The sequence below is a fragment of the Lepidochelys kempii genome, chromosome 8, assembly GCF_965140265.1.
Source record: "Lepidochelys kempii isolate rLepKem1 chromosome 8, rLepKem1.hap2, whole genome shotgun sequence".
Lineage (NCBI taxonomy): Eukaryota > Metazoa > Chordata > Testudines > Cheloniidae > Lepidochelys > Lepidochelys kempii.
This window is the reverse complement of record NC_133263.1, coordinates 90,080,203-90,103,292: the sequence shown is the minus strand read 5'-3', so window position 1 is coordinate 90,103,292 and position 23,090 is coordinate 90,080,203. Positions and strand designations below refer to the sequence as shown.

At 40.3% G+C, this 23,090-nt stretch overlaps 1 protein-coding gene across 1 annotated transcript in view; it reads left to right on the top strand.

Moving 5' to 3' along the window:
• CACHD1 (cache domain containing 1) overlaps window positions 1-23,090 on the top strand; it is a 185,410-nt gene that overhangs the window by 147,096 nt on the left and 15,224 nt on the right. Inside the window, exons 12-20 of the mRNA XM_073357445.1 lie at window positions 2,371-2,488; window positions 4,682-4,850; window positions 7,233-7,375; window positions 8,135-8,316; window positions 10,080-10,190; window positions 18,211-18,333; window positions 20,349-20,448; window positions 20,577-20,693; window positions 22,583-22,743. Of these exons, the coding sequence (XP_073213546.1) occupies window positions 2,371-2,488; window positions 4,682-4,850; window positions 7,233-7,375; window positions 8,135-8,316; window positions 10,080-10,190; window positions 18,211-18,333; window positions 20,349-20,448; window positions 20,577-20,693; window positions 22,583-22,743 (1,224 nt within the window). The remainder of the gene's footprint in view (window positions 1-2,370; window positions 2,489-4,681; window positions 4,851-7,232; window positions 7,376-8,134; window positions 8,317-10,079; window positions 10,191-18,210; window positions 18,334-20,348; window positions 20,449-20,576; window positions 20,694-22,582; window positions 22,744-23,090) is intronic.

The window sequence follows — 23,090 nt, the reverse complement described above, 5'->3', positions numbered from 1 at the left end:
AGGCTTTGAGGAAGGGAGCTAGCTGCAGAAGAAGGAATACACAAGATAAGGTGGTGAGGTTGCTTGATGTTGCATGGGATGTGTCATCTCGGAATTGATCGTTTGTTTTATTGTTTAAATAAATCATTTGGAAACTAGGCATAGGTGAGTTTGATACGTTTGTTGGACAGGACTGAGGGGGGTATGCAAATGATGAAGGGGTGGAAAGGAGTTTCTGTAAGTGCTTGGCTGGCTGAGTTCTTGGTGAAATGATTAATGTTGCTAGTATTTTATTATATTTATTGTATTGTTAATGATGCCTTAGCGTGCGTAGAGCCTTGAATAAGTGACTCTTTTATTTTAAATCTAAATAAATAAATCAATATAATACATATAACAAAAACCCATCAAAATGAGTCAAATGATGAAATGGTCGGAAAGAATTATCAAGAAAAGACTTCATGAAGAGCTAGATTACCAAGTAAGCAACAACCAATTTGGGTTTGGGAATAATGCAGGAGAAGTACAGGAAGAAATGCAAGAAACTGCATTTAGTGTTTGTGGACTTATAGAAGGCTTATAGTATAGTTCCTGGAGAACTGATATGGTGGTGCCTGTTGTCGCACAATCTTCCAGAGGCGTACGTTCAGATATTATGGACATGTATGAGAGTAGTACAACAACAAGAAGCAGCTGCAGTGAGCCATTCACTATGAGAATAGGTCTACATCAAGGATCAATCTTAAACCCATTCCTAAGTGTGATTGTAATGAACACCTTGATGCAGGAGATTAGGGGAGAAGCTCCATGGAACATGCTTTTTGTAGATGACATTTTTGTGTTGGGAAGATATCTAGAAAGACAGAGGGCTGCATTAGAAGAAAATTGTTTATAAATCACCAAGAGAAGACTGAATACATGTGAGGCTGCATTAAAAGGGACAACAAGAAACCAATAAAAATAGTACTGAGTTACAATAAGAATGTGAATGCTAGCAGTTGCATGAACAGCACTAGGTGCAAATGGAGGGAATTGATGGCAATTCTGTGTGATAAGAATGTGCCAATTAAACTAAAGAGCAAAATGTATAAGATCATGATTAGCTCAGCCATGATGTATGGGTTGGAATGCTGGCCAGTGTGGAAAAGAGAAGTACAACTACTTCATGCTGCTGAAATGAGAGTGCTCCCATGGACACTGGGTAAGACAAGAACTGACAGATTACACAATGAAATGGTGTGAGCCAAGATGCTGGTAATCCCCCATCATGGAAAAGCTAAGGGTGCATCGACTGAGATGGCTGGGACATATGAGATGATGAGACATGGGATATGTTGGTCAGAGAGTATACAATCTAGTAGTTACAGGACAAAAACTATAAGACCCAGAAAAAGGCGGTTCAAGGCACAGAAGCAGGACATGAAGAAGATTGGTGTCGGCTTGGAAGACACACTTAACAGGAACGTTTGGAGATTAACAAGAGCTGCCAACCCCAACTAATGTGACATGGTGGAGGAAAAGAAGAACAAAAATCTGCTTATTAGCTGGGTGACGCTCCCACAACAGTCTCAGGAAAGTGCTTGTACATATTGTATTTATATTCCCTGCACTCCAGCTCTACTTCTTAGCTCCATTCTTAAACACAAGCATGGCATTAGAATACAGAAAACTCTTGGTCATCAAGAGTAACTGACAATATCCTATCCTGCTCACAAAAACGAAATAGGCAGAGGTACAGCATAATGTGCATGAACAGTTCTGGAAATTGTAATTTAGATCTAGTTTTAATTTAGATCTAGTTTTATCTGTCGTCCCTTTGTTCCTTTGAACTAGAGAGCTAATTAATGCCATTCCACTAGCAACGTTATCTCAAGCCAGGACGAACTGTAATTGTGTTCTCTATGAACAGTGCTTAAATTGTAATGAAAGAGGTGCTGGAGCTCAAGCAATTAGGTGCTGGGGCTCAGGCAATTTTTTTTACTCTCCTAATTGACGTGGCAACCTCAGAGTGCTGGGGCTATGAACTGCCAAGCCTAGAGGTTCCAGGGCTCAGCCCTGGCAAGCCCCACACAAATTAAACACTGTCTATATGAATTCTTGAGTAGAAATTTAGAAACCAAGTTACCGCTGCTTCATCATTTGTACTGAAAAAGGCAATGCTTACTCAACCGTACTACGTTACACATAAGAGTGTAAATTAGCCTTAAAATAGATAAATGCATGAACAGCAAACCAAAACATTCTCTTCTTTCTTAATTAAAAGCAGATTTTATCCAGCTCCTTTCATGACTAATCATGTTTTTCGTATAAAAATGCAATAGATGGTTTTGCTTGATTCACAACTTTTTCAGTGTTGAATAAAATGTTGGATATTATTTGTTGTCACCGTAGCCTCCCTCTGGGCAGTCAGATTATTACAGTCCCAGTGAACTCCTCACTGTCTTGGCATGTAAACAAACTGAGAGAAATTGGAAAAGAAGCCTACAACGTTAGCTATGCCTGGAAAATGGTAAGAGATCTTACTTTTGAATGGTAGCATATAGTTTCAATGTATGTTAATATACTGAAGCTTGAGTAGTTTGAATTTTAAATTATACAGAAACAGTATGCATGCATCTCTTATTATGGTAAATAACCTCACATTCCATTGAAATTGTAGCTTCAAATTTATTATAATTTAATTCTCAGAGACACGCATACAGGCAAGTGTAAAGTGTGTGTGCTATTAATGTACGCATCCATTATATGTTATATAATATAGATGTACACACACAATTATAGTACATATTTTCCTAAAGGAAAAAAGTCTATACTGAACTATGTCACACTATAAAGTCTTAGAGCAAAGCTCAAGTAGTTGAACGTATTTCACACAGAGACTCAAGATGAACGTACAGACTTACAGTATAGTGTTTGCATGTAGTTTATTATTGTTAAAATGCTGATACTAACAAAAATGAGAAAAAAAAACTTTTAATTTTATTGAACATTTTTAAACTAATCAGTGGCTGAATTTTTTTGGGGTGGATGTAGATGGGTGTCATTTTAAATGATGCATTATCCCTTCCTGCTGTATAGTGCTTAATGCAGTTTGGAGAGAAAAGCCAATATGAATAAACTTTAACAACATTGTTCACAATCAAGACATTAAAATTTCCTTTTAAACATTAGTTGTAGTTATGCAATACTGCAAACCCTTAGATCTGTATAGGGCACGAGCCTATCCTGTAATATGCAAGGCTGAGTCAAGTACTCTCATATTCATAGGTATTTTATTTTCAGTGCTGTGTCTAGTTTTCCCCAGTACATATTTTGCATTCAAGTCAGATGCAATACCTTGCAGAAATCTCTCAACACCAGTTAAAACAACAAAATATTCCCAAATACTACCCTCAGTGGAGCAAAAAACTCCTATGCATAATCTAGATGAATTCATAATTGCTAGATTCTTACAGAATAAAATCAATTAAAATGGAATGGAAGCTATAGGGAAGCTTTTAATTCTGCTATAATCATTAGACAGATCATATTTAATGGGAGGATTTGGCAGCCCAGCATCATTAACTTGAAGAGAAAAGAGCTGTTCTTATCTTACCCAATTCCAAGGGGGAAAAAAGATTCTAGCAGCCCATTCACTTTTCAGTTTATTTTGTGAACAAATCTGGATACTTATCTTGACCAAGGGAATAAAATGAAATCTACAACTAGATATGATCCAGGCAAATTTTGCTAATACCAAGAATAATTGGCTAATTGCTTTGTGTCAACAAACCTAGCAGGTACTGGTGTATCGTTTCCCTAAATTAATTTAAATATAATCTAAGAGATTATGCTGAGCGGCTTTAAGAGATTAAATCTGTCGTCACATACCAGAAGTTCATGTAGGTGTGTTCCTGGAGCTAGTGTTGCCTTGTTGAAAGGTTGTATTAAATATCAGACAGCCTTAGAGTCTGGCAATACTACTGCCAAGTTTTTCTAACCTGATGCACTTAGAATGTGTTCAAACCAGCAAAGCGAGTAATCCATCCAACACAGGATTGGAGGAATAATGATGATGTCCTTGTATTATTGTTAATTTGCATTTTTCAAAATGGGAAACAGGTTACAAAGAGGTACATTGTATTCTGTTTCCATTTGTGAACTGAAACTCTCTTGCCCATAATGAAGTTTCATGAAGTATCCACACAAAAGCATCAGAATTTGGATATTATGTTTAAAAAAAAAATGTGAAAACAAAAATGTGTGCGCGAAGCATCAACTTTGAAGAAATCTTTCTTCTTTTTTTTTAAAGTATATAACTCAATGGCTTTAATTGCTTGAGATAGTTGATCAAAGCACATACCTTAGTTATGTGTACTGTATTGCTGCCATTGGAAACCCTAAAGTCTAAGGCCTCAATCCTGCATTTAGAATGGTTTGGCTATGCCCCACCACCCATACAGCCCCTCCCCACAAAGTTATCTGTGCAGGATCAGGGCCTTTCTCCTGGAGTATGGGGAAATTCAGCAGTTTCTAGAGGTGATTAATTTCACAGAGAGAGTAGGGAATATGCTGCTCTGGAGTATGGGGGAAGGTGATGCCACCTTCTAGTGTAAAAGAAACTGAGGAATTAAAAAAGGAGGGAGAGGGGGATAAATAGAAAATCAATTATATAAAACCTCCAACTTTTTTTTCAGTTTAATTTTTAGTCCTTGTTTTTCAGGCCCAAGACACATCCTTCATTCTTTGTGTTGTGGTAATACAGCCAGAAATACCTGTTAAACAGCTCAAGAATCTGAACACTGTCCCTAGCAGCAAGCTACTGTATCATCGACTGGATCTATTGGGTCAGCCCAGTGCCTGTCTGCACTTCAAGCAGCTGGCGACCTTAGGTATAACAATCCCTCAACTCATCTTTATCTCATGCACGTTTTTGTAGAGCTGGTTGGAAAATAGAAAACATCTTTAGTTACAATCCTTGTAAAAATGTTTCTTATTTAAAAAAAAAAAAAAACCTTTCAAGGGAAATTTTCTATCCTGCTTCACTTTTTTCACTGCTTCATTTTTTTTTATTATAGCTAAACTGTGCAGCCCTTACATTTGTGGCACTTAGTCACCTGAGTATTCTTACTGCAATTCGTGGACTGCTTATGTGAGTAAGTGCTCACTAAAAGAAATGAGAGTTGCACAGTCTAATTCTTAGAAAATGGGGTATATAGGGGCTGTTGACTTTGGATTTATGCAAGTTATTCACAGACATAAATATTTAATATCCATCTGTGTGAAGAAATCAGAAGATATAGCTCATGAGGAAGTCAGAATTTTAATATTATTTGAAATCTTTTAATGTGAGATTTTCCAGACCTCTTAAACCTACATAAAAATTTCAAGTTCAATAGTACGTCTTTCTATATATCAAACTTTGTAATCAACTCCATTCATTTCCGTATTTGCATTGATGTCATGGACAGAGGGATTTGGCCTCAGAATTATATGATAATACACGTTTTAATATATAGAAAGGAGAGAACTTTTTATAATCCTTTTAAGAAAGATGAATCTAGAGCTTGTATACAAGTTTGAAAGGCTTGCAATCTTACACATTTGAAGATTAAAATTCTGATTTCTCCGTGGAGTTTAAACTAAACTATTCATGAACAGAGTAACCATTCATGAAAAAGCAGATAGGCATCATCGTTAGACAACTCAGCAATGACATCTGCTCATTGTATGGTGGTGCTCAAAATAGCTAATAAGATGTTGGACTGTATTACAGAGGAACTAGATGATGATATGGAAACTATTGTGTCATTATATAAAACACTACATTCTTGTCTTGAATATAATGCCCGGTTTTGATAAAAGGGAACCACATAATGGTCTCACCTTAGAAAAGACCTGACATTAATGGAAAAAGTCAAGCAATGCACGCCAATAATGTTGAGAGACTCAGTGTGAGAGAAAATATAATTGATTCAGGCAGTTAAGTCTGGAAAGCTGATGAGGAAATATAATAGAGGTTTATTAAGTGATGACTCGGATAGATAAGGCTGCTGGATGTGCAGTGGCATGCTTTGGGAGCGGTGTGGGAAAATGGAGACCCTTTCCATTGTGTAAGTATTGTCTCTCTTAGGTGCTGGGAATTTCTTCCCCTGGAAACAGTTGCACACTGAGAAAAACAATAAGATGAATATTATCTGGTTCCCCTTTTTTAAATATTCAAGGGAAAAAACCAATTTCTCAGCATCCCAGCCCCTGCATTATCATTGTGTGATTTTTTTGTTTATGTTCTGTTTTGGCTTTGCCTTTTAAATATCACATTTCTTGCTCAGTGGAAGCAATACACCCAGACTATTCTGTACATCTCTTGTAGTCACTCTTTTTGCCCCCTTGTTCATATTAGCAAACTCCCTCCACCATTTTGGCAGACTTGTGTTTTTTGTGCCTCTCCCTGTGTTAATGACCTGAAAGTCACAGTTGTTCTTCAAGGTGGCCTCTGCATAGTCCCACCTAAACCCAGTTTTCTTCCACAAAGTTCTTTGTGTCTCATCATTAGCTTCCCCATTCTCCATATATTGTGCTTACCTTCACAACTTATTTGTATTATTTTATCATGTCATTAGCCACCCCTTCACTCCACATGTCAGCCTTCATCACACCTTCGTCAGTTTCTCTTACCAGCAGGTTTGAACTTTTTGTCCCAGGGCTAAAATCCCCATTAAGCCACTACCCTGTCTTCCTCAAGAACCCACCTTAAGACTTGCTTCTTCTGCAGTGTCTGCAGAACGCTGTCAGCTGATAATGGCTAGACAGGCAGTGAAGTGAGGCTGCTGCTACTGAGCTGCTTGTTTCCCTTAAGAAACTGAAACCACCACCACCTACAGCAAGACACGCAAACCTTCTCTACCTTACAAAAAGGTGCACATAGCCAGCCTGTTCAAAGCCATGCTCATATGACTGTGAAATAGACATTTTATTGTAACATTCCAAAGTTTCAAACAAAAAGTAGGTTTCAAAACAAAAGAGGACATGATCTGCGCTTATAAGTCTTACTGTTGTTATTTGGGATGATAATCCTCACGTTTCAAGGCAAAAACTGGTGATCAGCTTGTGTCAGGAAGAGATTCCCTGCCATCCATACTATAGTACTGTACCTTCATTATATGGCTATAGTCTCAGACAGGATACTACATCAGATGGTGTTCTGTGATGGCCTGTATTATATACTGATTATAATGCTTTGTTTTAAATTCTCTAATACTTTATTATTTCAGAAAGCCCCACAGTAATGCTGGCTGCAGGTAGTTTTTCTTCTCCGTATGAACATCTGAGCCAACCTGAGACCAAACGGATGGTGGAACACTACACGGCATACCTCAGCGACAACACTCGTCTTATTGCTAACCCTGGGCTTAAAGTATGCTATTTAAATCCCTCTTCTCCCTCCCTTCCCCCGTCCTGCCCTTATTGGTCACCATGCTGGTCCCCATTTCACATGTGTCCTTTGGGTTGGCTCTTGGCCTATGGGAGTGTTGAGCATGTAGGATACTAGGATTTTCTTCTCTTGCTGCAGAGACACTGTGCTCAGCCCTTGGGATGGATGATTGTGACCCCTGTTGAACAACAGCAACCCCTCTCACCTGAAGAAGCAGTGTGAACTAGGTTGAAAGGGAATCCTGTCCACTCCTCAGCTGGGTGGATGGATCCTCTGACATGAGGGCTTCAAGGGTGGTGGAGAAATTGGACGGGGGAAGGGGCTCAGAGACCACAAGGGTGGGAGGAGGGGCCCTTTTCCCCAGGAAGAAAGTTTACAAGCTGCAATTAGAATTAACAATATGCAGAACGGTGCTGTAATAAACATTGGGTCAGGGGATGCCTTTGTGTGTTTATACATTTAAATGAGAAAACTTTGTTTTATGTACAAATGGGGTAGTATTTATATTTACCTGAAGTGAAAAGCAAATGTTAAAAGCTGTGCAGATAATAACAATATTTCATTATAACAAGTTTTTTTCTTTACTTGGAATTTGCTGACTCCATCTGGTGTGAGAAGATTTTAAAGAAGTAATTGGGTTTAGATTATTTCTGATAGGTCTTTAGGAAACCCTGCAAGCAGCTTATTATCTTTTCATGCAAGTCTTAAAGGAACCCTGCTAGGTCTGTCTTTGTTTTGCAGTTCTCTGTCAGAAATGAAGTAATGGCTACCAGTCACGTCACAGATGAATGGATGACACAAATGGAAATGAGTAGCTTGAACAGTTACATTGTCCGCCGTTACATAGCAACACCCAATGGGGTGCTCAGAATTTATCCTGGTTCTCTCATGGACAAAGCATTTGATCCCACTAGGAGACAATGGTGAGTTTTAGGGTCCCATTATCAAAGGTTTCAGAAATCTTACAGGGTGATAATATTGAACTGGGCAAAATATTTCATGTAGGATTAGTAGAAAGGCTATGTTTGTAAAGAATAGTTAAATACATTTATAATTAAATAATTTATATGCTCAGTAAAACACATTGTGTTTAATAGTAATTTTACTCCAATTTTTATTTGCTGTAAATCATAACTCTTTATTGTGATAGTTTCTATTTCTTATCCCTTCGTACAGGATAAGAGTAAAAATATTTACACATGAAACTGAAGTCCATGCTGTTACTATATTCATCCTTCAGAATCTATCAGTGTTAATTTCAGCTCCTCATGCCAATTTTGGTTATTGATACTTCATGCAGCACTTTTTGTTTGCGATGGATTTTCTTACTGTATTTCCAAATAGGAATTTTCTGGCTAAGAGCATAATTAATAGCTGCAGTTAACGTATGATGTAGGAAAATATTTATATATAATATATATAACAAATGAGATTTGACACGAGAGAACTCTTGAGTGTGTTTTAACATATGCTTTGTTAAAAGAAGCCCGCCTGCTGGTGCTGCAGTATGGCTCTGAACAATCAAGTTAGAGACTGGAGTACATAAGTAAACTTAGGGTTCCTACCCTGTGGCTCTGTCAGCACGGCTCTAAATCACTGGTGGCATTGCTTGTTCCACAGTTCCACTGCCCCACATTTCCCCTGAAAAATAATGACCATAGTTCTGGACTGGGAGTACTCACCTTTCTTTTGGTCTTTTTCTGCTCCAGTGTTCAATCATTTACATTTTTGTAGTCAAAATACTGAACATAAATTTAAAATTTTTGCTGTAATTTTTCTCTTCACGCAATTAGATGGCTTTGTGGAGCTCACACTATAAATGAACTGTATACAGCAGTGGTTGGTAACCTACGGCCCATCAGGGTAATTTGATGGTGGACCACGAGACATCTTGCTGACCGTGACTGTCCACAGGCATGGCCTCCCGCAGTTCCCAGTGGCCACGGTTCGCCGTTCCCAGCCAATGAGAGCTGGGGGAAGCAGTGGGCCGCAGGGACATGTGAAAAATGTATAAAGCAGACAACAGTGAAATTGTCTCTGCTCAAAGTGATGTCAACTGTGCAAAGTAAATAAATTGGAAAAAGAAAGAGAGAGATTTACTTTCACCTCTTACAGTTAGAGAACCTTGAGGCGTTACTTGTCACAATGATGATAAAAAATTCTGATGCAAGTGTGAGTTATTTTAGGTGGCAGTAACCCTTCAAATTAATAATATGTAATATTCATTTTCTAACAGCTTTTTAAGTTTGCGCATGTGAGTTTTGTTTGTATAAAAGAATACTTTCTCCTTTCCGCCTGCATTTTCTACAAAGTGAATTTAACCACACTTTGTTCAAGGATGTATGACCCAGTTGGTTTTTAAATCAAACATTGTTCAGAATAAGATTTGATTTAAATAATCTAAATATTTTACTTTAATATGATACAGTGAAATGGGTTTGTATAGAAAAATGTAGGATGATTTTTCATTTTGAGTAACATTATCCTACGGAGTTAGCCTGTTTCAGGCCCTGATCCTGCTTACATAAAAACTGCTACTTAACTTCCAACACGGTGAGCAGTCTCTTTGACTTCAGTAGTGCTGCTTACAGGGGGTATTCAGTTAAATACTTATGTAAGCCTCATTTTTTACATTCAAAATGACTGGTTTTCGTTCATAAATAACGCTTGTTTTGGTCTTTACTAGGTACTTGCATGCAGTGGCTAATCCGGGGCTAATAACTTTCACCGGTCCCTATTTAGATGTTGGAGGAGCTGGCTATGTTGTTACAATCAGCCATACTGTTCATTCTTCAAGGTAAAATTTCATTTTGAATATTTGATCAATCCAAAAATCTGGAAATTGACTTGTAAAGACGTTGTTATCTGTGATTAATTATTTTTGCTAGAGCTGCAATAGACCAGGTGCTTCCCAATGGGAGCAGGCACAATGCTTGTCCCAAAAGAGCCTTCAGTAAAATGGAAAGAACATATACAGATGCAGGGGAAACATCCAATTGAAGCTCTGTTTTTGGAAAATCCATTCTGGGGTAGAATTGCACAGATTTTGGAGGTTTATCAAAACTTGAGTTATAAGGTTTGTTGTGCCTGAATGTGATTATGGGTGAATAGGAGTAAAGTTTTGATATACATAAAATGTAGACATGAAAAAAATGCCCCTTGAGTCAAGGACTTTGGTGTGTACCCTATTCCCCCCACCCCTTGTGTTATGCCACTAGCTTTTTGATGAGGATTTTTAGAAAATAAGCCCATCTTCTAGTTAAACGTCTTCTGTGTGTGTTTGATTACGCCCTTCCCCCTCTACTTAAAGGAGAAGCTTTATCTTGTTTCATGTGTGTTCTTTCTCTCAGTCGGGGTCAGCAGCCTTCAGGGTAATCCGCTGGCGGGCCACGAGACGTTTTGTTTATGTTGACCATCCGCAGGCACAGCCCCCCACTGCTCCCAGTGGCCATGGTTCGCTGTTCCCAGCCAATGGGAGCTACGGGAAGCAGCAGGCAATGCATCCTGTGCCGCTCCCCGCAGCTCCCATTGGCCGGGAATGGTGAACCGCAGCCACTGGGACCTTCCGGGGGGGCCGTGCCTGCGGATGGTCAACATAAACAAAACGTCTCGCGGCCCGCCAGCGGATTACCCTGATGGGCTGTGTGCCAAAGGTTGCCGACCCCTGCTCTAAGTGGTACTCTTGTTAGATCTGTTTTTTTCCAGTGTAGTCTTAAGAAATGCATACTTTCTCAGTTGGTCACTTACACACACGCTCTCTCTTTTCTATATTAATAACCTCCCCTTATTGCCCTCTTCTTTTCCCATCCCCTCCTCTGCACAACAGAACCAAGTATATGCCATGTATGTCCCAGCATACAATTTTTAATTTCCTTGAGACAACATTCTTCTCTTACTAAGGTCTAATAAAGAAAAATTAACATTGAGCCAGACTGTGGTTATCAGCCAGCAGTTTCACTGTGTGTGGTGCAGCCCTGGCACAACGCCTCCTAGAACACAGGGGAAGCGTGCAACGCCCGTAGGAAATGGTGCAGTATACACTCCACTCTGCACACAGCCAGTTCCCTACACCATTGTTCCCATTTTGAGGAGTCTAGTGCCACTGGTGGTGAGAGACCTCTATAGCCCTTGCACTCACTGGGCTGGGTGCAGGTTTTCACCCTTAATCAGGAAAGCAAGGAAGTTAGGGGAAGGTAGCTTGCACTAACCTCCTCGGCTGCCTGTGAGCCAGTGCGTGGCTAGCCACAATATTATGCTCTATGCATGAGAGCAGCTTTGTTCGTTTTCATAGTGAATGTCATGGCATATCGGTCATGGACTATATCGTGGGTCAAAGGAAATAGAGCAGCCAGATTTCATACAAATTTTAAACTGCGATATGTCTGTTGGGAGGTTATATCTGTGTCCCTCTGAACTTTTTAACATATTGCACTATCAGCTGTCAGCCCCTTCATATACACTATCTGGGAGCATAATTTGTGCAGCCCCTTTGGAAGCTCCTGCTCTTCTAATTTGCTTTTCATCTAACACGGCCAGTCGTTTTTCTAAAACGAGAATGTTCTCCTATTCCGTTCGCTCCTTCAATGCTGGTATATTTTCAGATCCTTGTAGCTTGAGTTATTTGCTTACAATATGGCCTTACTCAGGTCTATCTTATGGGTACCAGTGTGAGCAATGTTGTGCACATCAGTTGGCTGCTTTGTGTCTGTGCTGGCGGTACCCAAACTTTGGCCTGTGAAGTGGTTACGGGGGGTCTGGAGGAGGAGCAGGAAAGCCTGTGCAATGGGAGAAGAGAAGGGCAGCAGGAGGCAGCGGAACCACGGGGGAGATGGGGACAGAACAGATAGCCAAATAGACTGATCAACTTTTTCTTTAGTTTCCTGAAATTACTGTTCCATGTAAGTAATTGCTGTATTGGCCATAGGGACGTTGCATGGTGTTGAATGGGAGGGGAGGTAATTTGCACACTTGCAAATGGGGAAGGTAGGGCCATAAGACGCTCTGAGGGTATATCAAACTCAGGCTAATCCCCCTTCAGGCTAACACTTAATTCCCCTTCCATCTACACACAAATTCTGCTGACCCAGGACCCCATGGGGATGGAAGGTCTGAGTCAAGCTGGGACTCAGCAGTCAAGCCCTGTTGCTTTGCAGTACAGACTCGGCCCCACTAGGCTCATACTCTGGGAGTCTGCCAAAAATACCCCCAGTCCCATAGGCTGACTTTCTTTGTCTTCTAGACCGTCAAGTTTTCCTACACTGCGCCACAAACAAAGGGCTAGACCTGCCACATTTTGGGAGGGTGCTAGGAAGTCTGGGATATGAGTGGCTGGACTCTGGCCTACCTCATGCAGTGTGGATGCTGGAGCCCAAGGTTGGGACCCAAGGTTCAGCAATTCCTAACCTGGGGTTTCAAATGAGTGTAGACACTCAAGCTCTAGGTTAACAAAAGCAGAGTCTGCTAACTCAAGCTCTACTAAATCTGGGCTTACATTGCAGTGTAGACATACCCTGAATTTCTCTATATGAAATTTTGAAAGTCCCTGGCCTGTGCCATTCAAAACCTAGAGGTTAGCCATTTTGTGTAAGAATGTCCAAAAATGTACTTGTTTATATGGGAAGAAACTGTACATGCCAGCCTCTACATGCACAGACAGGAACCAAATCAAAACAAAAGATCCATCCCCACTTCTGGAACAACACACCACCCATAGCTATAAACACGGTCCTGATGTAGGAAGAAACATTTTGTGTATTGCTGATTCTTCTATGACTTAAAAAAAAAAAAAAAAAAAAAAAAAAGTTAATGTAGGCCCTCTCATTTTAAGAAAACATTCAGTGTGTTTCACTTTGTTTCTGGAGTTGATATTCATTGCTGCATGTCTTCTGTCATTACTCGGAGGAGAGGGGTGAGGTCTTTATATATAAAACCACTTCAATATTTGAAAGGATCCTTTGTGATTCAAAGATCAGATGATTTAAAATAATTTGTCTTCAGGCCAGACATTCAACCAAACGATAAGATTCCATCAAATTAGGGCATACAATCTTTGAAGAGTTCAGTTTTCACTTCTATAGCTCTCTTCATATTGAGTACATTCTTAATATTCCTGCTAGAGACACTGTAATATTTCAGAGATAAATATTAGCCACTCAGTTTGGTTTGTATGAAGAATATTTTCCAGCGTTTTTATTGGCGAGCTGTCTGCTATGCACACTCCAACTAACATCCCAGCAGGAAGAACTTGGTTTCTAGCATTGCTCTGCTAAATAGTTCGCATGGCCAGCTCTGAGTTGGGGACATTAGTGGCAGTGCTGTTTCTAAACACTAAAATATTGAGGGCTGCTTTTAGTTTTTCTTCAGAAATATGTAGACTTTGTTTGATCTTTCCCACAGCCAAAAAACATCTGTCCATCTTCCTTGGCAGGAGCATCAGTCAGGGCTACGTAACTATGTGGAGCTTTTCACATAGGGAATCATTTAAGAGAATAAGAGCTTCTTCTCTGAGGATGAAAATGTACTGGCTCTTTGTGGTGATATGTAAATTTTTTATTTTTTTCTTCTGTTTTGTTTAATAAGAGACAGTTCAGATCATTTTAGGGAGACTTATATAGCTGTCATTGAGGCTCCAAGTATTGCTTGATCAAAAGGATACTGTCCCGTGGGTTAAGCCCCCAAATTAGGTTTTGTGTTTAAAAAAACATTTCAAAGGCTTAATGTTTTCTTTAGAAACAGCTATTCAGATTAAAACGGTTCCTGCTGTGTTTGGGACCAAATATTACAGCATTCTGTTACCAGGAACCGAAATTGCAAAGAGACCTATAAACAAAAGTGAAACTGATCAGTAAATTTTTATTGTCCAAGCTGAATGAAATACCCCTAAGCAGCAGCAGTGAGAGGTAAGATGTTTTCATTGTAATAATCTAAATTGTCATTAATAATAGAAGTTAATTTCCTCTTTCAAATATAATTTTTCACTTGATTGTGCCTCTTAACTTCTTCCATGCTCTCAGCCAGTGTGATCATCTTGTTCATCCCTTGCCAGTGCACAATACTTGAATTTCTTCTGTTGATGTTTGATATCATCAGAATACATCCATGAACTGACTGCTTCTTTCTTGTTCCTGTTATATATGGCGTAGTATTTGCTTCCAAAGATTGTGAAAAAGACAATCCATGCACAAAATAATGTTTTTTTCTAATACAGAATATATTAGAATAGCCTTTTGTATGGCTTTTACGGGGGGGAGAGGGGGACCATCTTCAGGACATTATGGTTCTCCTTCTTGTTATATAGAACCAAATATGATTGTATTACACTGGAATCCTGTCTCCCTGAAATTTTTTAAGATAAGAACAGATTTAATTTAATGTATCTATTAAAAGACTATATGCTTGATATGTCCAAAGGGATTTTTAGGTAAAATATAGCTATGGACAAAAAGCTTCAAGAGCTAAATTAGCAAAACCATCCTCTAAAGTGCCACTAGTAACATTTTTGAGAATGCAAACCGGTCTTTACATCCTCTAACTGTGTTCTGTGATGTCTACCTGACTTGCACGTGTAAATAGATATGTTCTCATGTTTCTGAGGATTTTTGCCCTCACAAAACTAAAGGCACAATTTTTGTACGGGCTCAGTTTTGTGCAGGGAACAGTTTTAGGACTGACTGAAATTAGGGACCTCAGTGCATATATTGTGGAACAACATGAGCACGATCACTTCATCAGGCCAGCTTTCTTTTAGATGGGTGGAGTCATAGCACAGACAGGTTTCTTTAATCCACTAGAACTGATTGATCTGCTTTTTATTTGTGTGAAAAATCATCAGATGGTCAGCATCTGGAATATTGGCAAAGAAGCCCCCGCTGCATCATGAGGCCAGCTGTCCCGTTCCACTGGCTGCTGTATCTAGGCATTGACGTTTTTTATTCTATCTTCACAGTTGAAATTCTTTTAAAAAGTTTCAAACTAGCATTACATTAAATAGGTCTATTCTCCCATCAATATATAGGGTGCTTAGAAGGGAAACAGGCATTAATATAATCTCTGGTGAGTGGGTATACAGCAGTAGTTGCCAAACTTTTCAGGGTCACACACCCCTTAACACCCTGTCCGTGAGCCAGGGCCGGAAGCGGGGCTCCCAGGGCCGGGGAGATGAGGACAGGGGTAAGCGGGCCGAGGGTGGATCTGTGGCCAGGAGCAGCACAAGGGCTGGGTGTGGCGCCAGGTCTGGGTGTGAGGCCAGGAGCCAGGGCCATGGCTCAGGGTGGGGCTGGAGCAGAGTTAAGAGCGGAACAGGGCAGGGTGGCACTCCCTTCCTGCCACCCATGGGGGCTGGCCTGTGCCCTGCTGTGCTCCCCCCCCCAACATTTTCCTCTGCACCCCCCATAGGGGGGCATACCCCACAGTTTGGGAACCTCTGGGGTATACAATACCCCAAAGAAGGGGGTCCCTCCTTCCTGTCACGCCCTTGTGGTGCTCCTAGGAGGAGGCTCTGCCAAGACAGACAGCAGCATGGGGGTTTGGGGGTTAAATCCTGGCAGAGGGTGGAGGTGGGAAGAAGAAGTTGGTGTCCTATCTAGAAGAGGCTGGGCTCAGGGAGTTTACAGGGAACATCTAGGCTACTCTCCTGAGAAGAAAGACAGGATTTGCCAAGGTAGGGAGCTTTGGAAACACAAGTGATGTCCTGTTTGTTGTTTTGTTTTGGAGTTTCACAGGTTCTTAACCATTAAAGGGAATGTCACTGGAGACTTTGTTGGTTTTGGCTCTTTTAGTGGAACAAGAACTCTCTAAACAAACCAGAACCCTAAGAAAGCATGTTGTTTTGCTGTGAACTTTCTAACCGGCCACCAGTCTCTGGCCACGAGCACTCTTTGGAGTACTGCATAGTTAATGGAGAAAACAGCACGGGTGGGGAAATAAAAGCAAATGATTGAGGAATAGGAGAGCTTTCCAGCACTGTTGTGAAGCATACTTTGGCATATGCGCTCTAAGATTGTGTTTTGTAGGTCTTTGATGTGTCAGTTGCTAAGGTAACCATATGTATTCTTGAGCTGCTGAGCAAAATGGGGACACCAGCAGACCTCCACATATGGACAGGATACTATAATTCGCAGCAGCTGCTGCTGCAGGTCTTAATCATCCACAAAAACTGAAGATCCTGCTTTATTCCTGAATGTGAATTTTCATGAATCTGTGTCCAAGTGCAGTTTCTCTATGCTGGAAAATTACATTGTGGCAGAACACGTTAACTAACATGATTTTCAATGAAATCTAGCCCTCAGTATATGTCTATCTACATGTCAGCTAGGACTCACTCCAGGGTTAACCATGATGAGCTTGATAGGATGTTAAACATGGCATTCTTTGTCTGCAAGGAGCGTTTAGTATAGTATTAACTATATTTTTAGCACCTAATGTGCTTTTACATGAACCCTTTTTTTGCCAGCTGACTTTGAGGTTTGTAGTCACACACCTCAGTGGCGTAAAAGCCAGTGGTTTGAACTGTCCTAGGCAGAAAGGAGGTTCTGAAGAACTGCAGAAAACGGTTTTAAAAAAAAATGTGGAATATGGTGTCGTCTTGTGTTTTGCTCTCTGCTTTGTAACTTCCAATCTATTTGAAGTAATAAACATTGTGACCAGAAGGGGGCAACCTCTCTTTATGCTAGAGAAGGTTACACTTTAAAGAGTTTAAACTAGATAAATAATAAAGACAAAGCTTTGGATTAAGAATAAAAACAAGTCCCCTTCCTCCCCTCCCCCCGGGGAGGTTTCACATTGTCTGAAGAGGGGCTTCATGCTCCCTTTGGCATAGTAGGAGAGTGAGTAAAAAGCCATAAAAATTATAATAAGCAGAAGGCCACTCAGTTCCCGAGAAGCTGAAAAGATTCTTTAAGCAGCATCATCCTCCCCCAGGAAGCAGGTGTATTGCTCTGTAATTGGTGCTGAGAGTAAGGGGGCCGTGAACTGTGGTGATGCTGGGGAGTGGGGGAAGGAGACGTTTTCTTTTTTGTTTAGGGTATTTTTAACCCTAAATTACATTATTATATGTGTAATGAAAGTGAATATCTGTTGGCCCCTTAAATTACCTGCTTAGATCACTTCACCACGTTTGAGCCTTTCATCTCGCTTTCCAGTAAAGAATCACTCTGGCGTAATGAAGACCAGATCATATGGCATAAAGGAATGCAGTGGAAAATGAGTCTTTCTGATATCTGAGACTTTCTTCTTCTCTACAGACTTGCTATAGCAAGAGTGCAAGTGATGTGTTCAAGCGAAACATCTGGAAGTAGTACTCCGGTCCTTACTGTGCTTTCTGCTATGCAAGGGATACAAGCTGAATCACTATGCAAATACTGGGTGGGCTGCATATGAATGAGCTAAAATGCAGGGACATAACTTTGGGTTTCTTCAGCACTCAGCCATGATCGTGTTCCATTGTGGGAAATACTCCAGGTTTAACGCGTTAGCTGGTAAAAGTACAACCTAGGTGGGGGCATTTTGTTCACCTCGACCACCAATTGCATGTTAAGATACAACTGTCCTGTTCACAGTGGGTTTCAAAATATGTTCGTTAAAACATTTCAGCAAATGTGTTTTTAAAATACCTTTTATCCTAAGCTAGATAAGCCTGATGGGGCATGAGCTACACTTCTTAACTGAGTGCAGGTCTGAGCCTGGGTGGATGTCATTTACATGGTGCGGGGGTTGTATGCCTGTCTGTATTTACTTCATATTAAACTCAGCAATCTAAAGTATTTTGAATGCTCAGTTATTCATATAGTTCTCAAACCTGCTTCTCTTTTTCTTTTTAGTGCACAAATGTCTTCAGGACATTCTGTGGCTGTGATGGGCATTGACTTTACTCTAAGGTACTTCTATAAGGTTCTAATGGACTTGCTACCAGTTTGCAACCAAGATGGAGGCAACAAAATAAGGTACACCTTTGGGTTACTGAGTTAAATTAGTCTTCCCTTTCATGTGGTATATCTTCAAACATTCTGTTCCTTGTTCTGGCTCACCTTCTGTATTGCAATCTGCAGTCATTATCTTCATCAGGACAATCTGGACTCTTGATATCAGAGATTGAACATATATGAACAATCAATAAAGTATAAAAAGGGGAAATAATTCATTCTTCTTTGTATTATTCAGGCTTAATACAAATGCTCATAAATCCATCATAAGATGAACACAGCTTCCATTCATTCCGTTACTCGTTCTTATCCTGGAGTATTTTTAGATACTTAACTGGTGACACTTAAGTACTTTGCTGTAACTCTCCATCACAGGACACAGAATTGGGTGCTCTCAGCCCTGGAAAGTGCTGTGGTGTTGAAACTGTTTTGGTTTTTTTAAGAGCATATCTTCCAAGTGTTTGTCAGGCATTTGATTTTAAATTGGTGTCCTCAAAGCCAGACCAAAAAAAAAAAACCCAACCCAAAACAGTCAGACTGAACAGTCTGAATAAAAATAATTTCCCATCTCCAATCAATCAGGATTCATCCCATGGTATATTTGATCATAAGTCTACTAGTTCGCCAGTTGTCTATAACATCTTCCAGGAAAAACAGCAGACAAGAGCTGAATTTCTCACATAAAAACAAAAGTTGGATCGGAAAAAAATTCATGTTAACTTTTCACGCCTCCTTCTTATATTGTGAAGAGTACAAGCCTATCTATTTTTTTTTGTGCAGGTTACCTTTAAAATTATGTGTGTGGGGTTTTTTTACGTTTAGGTGATACAGTCAGGACTTTACACTGTACACGCAGTTATGGGAATTGTACACTTGTAAAGCAGCTCCTGCAGTTTCTCATAGTCCCAGGCAGGAGGCGGGAATGCATGCACAGCTGCAGGACCCAACCAAAGCTACCGTTAAGCTGGGGGACTTTAGCTCTACTCCTGCTGAGTTCTTCAGGAGCATTAAGCGGCCTACATTAACCTCTTCCAGTTTCCTTTCTGTGACCACACGTTCTCATGATCTTTGCACAGACTAAGCCCTCTCCCTAGGATGCCTGCTCCTTTGCCTTCCCCTGTAGCACTGCTTTCTGTGTCTATGGTAACAGAAGGAGGAAGGGAGGCAGGCGTGCTGTGCAGAGGGACTGCCAGAGATGGAAAGGCCTTGCAAGGAGAAGGAGGCTTAGCTGCTGCAGAGCCAGAGAGGGAAGGAAACTGTGAGAAAAGGGTTAGACAACGCAACAGTGACTGGGGAAAAAGAGGGTGACAGGAAAGGGACATAGGAGAGAAGGAAAATAAGATATTTGTCTTTCTGTAAGCGCTTTTATAAGAGGATCTCAAAGCACTTTATGAATGTTTTAGAATGACGCTTCCCAACACCCCATTTTACAGATGGAGGGGCAAAGGCACAGATTGCATGCTTTCCCCAAAGTCACTCTGGAAGAGATGGGAATAGGAAGGGAAGTGGTGTGTGAATTTGGAGTTTAATGGACATTCACGTTTTCATAAGAATATTAAGTGGAGGTGACTCTCCCCATTAAAATGAAACTAAAAGCTTGACAGTACTTTAAAGGGCAATGTCTGGTGGAAAATTGTAGGAGAGTCCTTACATTTGTTACTGGTAGCATTTCAGGTTAAGCTGTTAAAACTTCTAAAATCTGTTTTTTCACTATTTATGCTATTGGTTTACTTTGTGCATTCCTCTCAAATTAGACAATGGAAATAAAACAAGTGGTCTTATTTCTGTGTCCAGTCAATTCCACCTTGAGATTCTCAAGTATTAGTATATTGTTGCAATACTGGTTGGTTTGTAAACTTCAGGGAAATATTGATATGTTCTTTTAAAAACTATTTCCATTGAATTTTTAACTGACTTTTTTTTTTATTGCCCAGGGTTTTTTGTTAATGTTTCTTTTTACAGCCATATTTAACCTACCCATTTCTTTAAAACATAAAGACACTTCATGAATAATGCATTTCCTTTATCTTGGGCAGGTGCTTTATTATGGAAGATAGAGGATATCTTGTGGCACACCCAACTCTCATTGATCCTAAAGGTCATGCTCCGGTAGAACAGCAGCATATTACACACAAGGTATGGCTAAATCCTCTTTTTCTTCCTTCTTTTTTTTCCCCTTTTTTTGAAAGATTACGGAATGTACTGAAGTCACTTTTTATGCCTTTTTTTTTTTTTAAGGTAAAATTCTCTTCTTGTCTTCTCAGGAACCCTTGGTAGCGAATGACATTCTAAACCACCCAAACTTTGTGAAGAAAAACCTCTGCAACAGTTTCAGTGACAGAACAGTTCAGAGGTTTTATAAATTTAACACTAGCCTAGTGGTAAGTGTTGTTTGTTTTCTTGTTTTACTTTCTGAATGTATTTTGGTTGGGTTGGATTTACTTTGACTGATGCACAGGTCAATCAATGTTGATCACCAGGAACAGCAAAAAGAGACCCAAAACTAACTCTTTGTGAAGGGCAGCACATGGTGGCACTGTAGAAACATAAAATCAGTGGGCTAGATTATACAAACTGTGGTCACATGAGTGGTGCCAGGGATTATGAATGTGAGTATTTGCCAAACGTTACATAATCTAGCCCAGAAGTGAGAGCTGAGACGTTCTCTTCCCTATCTTTTTTATTAAGGGTTTTTTTAAAATGTTGGTTTGGATTCTTCTGCAGTGGATCCAAGCTCCTTATGTCCAGTCACCAACCCTCTCTGTTGTCACACCCTAGTGTGCACAGATGGGGTCTTCCTCTTTACTCCTACCCTTCTCATTTGGAGCCTTTTACACTATTAGCTAGATAGAAGCTATTAGGTAACAAAGTAGAAAATATATCAACATGCACTTAGTATAATTTGTCAAATTGAAGTCTTCTAAAAATCTCAAGTAAAGACTGGTGACGCTGTCTCATATAGAGCTTCTCCCTGTTCTTTATCTTGCAAACAGACTGTAATCTAATATTCTTGTTTGCAGTATTGTTGTTGCTGTGTTGGTTCCAGGATATTAGAGAGACAAGGTGGTGGGTGAGGTAATCTCTTTTATTGGACAGACTTCTGTGGGTGAAAGAGACACACTGGGTTCTGTGGGGCTCGAAAGTGTTTCTCTTTCACCCACAGAAGTTGGTGCAATAAAAGAGATTACCTCACCCACCTTGTCTATATAACATTCACGACAGCCATATGTTGTTGTGCAGAGTGTACTGAGTACTGTGTCACAAATCCATCCTTACAAGATCACTGTGGAATAATGTCAAAAACTCAAGGCTCTGTGAGAGAAAGCTGTTGTTTAAATGCAGTTTTCTAGGATTATTAGTAAAAGTGTCAAGAAAATTTCTGAAAGCTCCGGCAAGTTAAATGGATCTATGTTAGAACAGGATAGATTTTAACATGTTTCCTACAGTCAAAATGCAAAATGGGTTGGAGATGGAGGGAGGGAGGGCAGGCAGGAGTTTTGTTGTAAAGGAAAATGCCAAGGACAGATTTAGATTGCATTGTGTGAGTCAGAAACAGGAATGCTTTGGCTTTTCAGATAGTTCACAGCTGAAGTATATTTTTATAGTACGTGTGCCAGCAAGTTATCAGCAACTTGTGATGGTGCCTGCCAGCTAGAACTGAATCTCTGTGTGAGGGTAACAGGTAATTGGCATCAGGGGCATTGCAGGAATTTAAATTTCACTGCTTTTGTGGGGGGCACATTCTGTGCCTCCACCGCGGCCCGGGGGGCCAGAGGAGCTGGCTGCTCCCGCCGCAGCCCCGGGGGCCAGAGGAGCTGGCTGCTCCCACCACTATTGGGGAGGGGGAGCCATGTCCCTGCTTGGGGCCCCCCTCCCACCCCACCCCGTGCACATCCTTGATTGGTATGATGGGGAAGGAAAGGGAGGAGAGATTTATTTGAATGAGGTATTGTCTGCTGTCAGGCAGGATACTAAACTAGAAACCATTATGGCACATCATAATGTTATAAGATAAACAAATGTTGTTAATCTTTCAGAAAGTGCTTAAGTCATCCAGTACTGGCTCAGTTTTGCTCATCTCCCGAACAGGCTGATGAGTTAATTTGTATGCCTGTTATCTGAAGAAAAGGCATGCTACGTTCATGTTTCCTCATAGATTTTGCTTCAGCTTATGGTTCTTATAAATAAGGCTTGGGGGCGGGAGAAAGGTTTTAACTCACTAGGTAGTATGTTTCCTGCTACATCTCCGACGTGCCTTGCTTTTCCCTAGGGTGATCTGACAAACCTTGTGCATGGCAGCCACTGTTCTAAATACAGACTGACAAGAATACCTGGAACCAATGCCTTTGTTGGAATAGTCAATGAAACCTGTGACTCTCTTGCTTTCTGTGCCTGCAGTATGGTAGACAGGCTCTGTCTGAACTGTCACAGGTAAGAGAGTGGTTTGAAGTGAATTGGCAAGTGCAGGTATTGGTTTTTGTTACTTCAAATGAAGACTGAGAGCACTGGTCGTTTTATAGGCTAAGCTAACGTGTGCGGTGCAACTCCTGTGTCAGAACAAAACAAATATTGTACCTGCATAAATAAAATGCACTTTATTTGTAATGAGTAGGGTTATTATCCTTTTTTATAAGGGTTTGCAGATTTATCAGGTTCTCTTTCATGGTGCACAGTAGTTTTAAAAAAAAAAAATGGTCATATAAGCTTTGTGGGAGTTTAAGGCATTTTCCCCTCTGTTCCTTGGCTTTTGCCAGTGCTCCCTTTTGTTTAACGTTCAG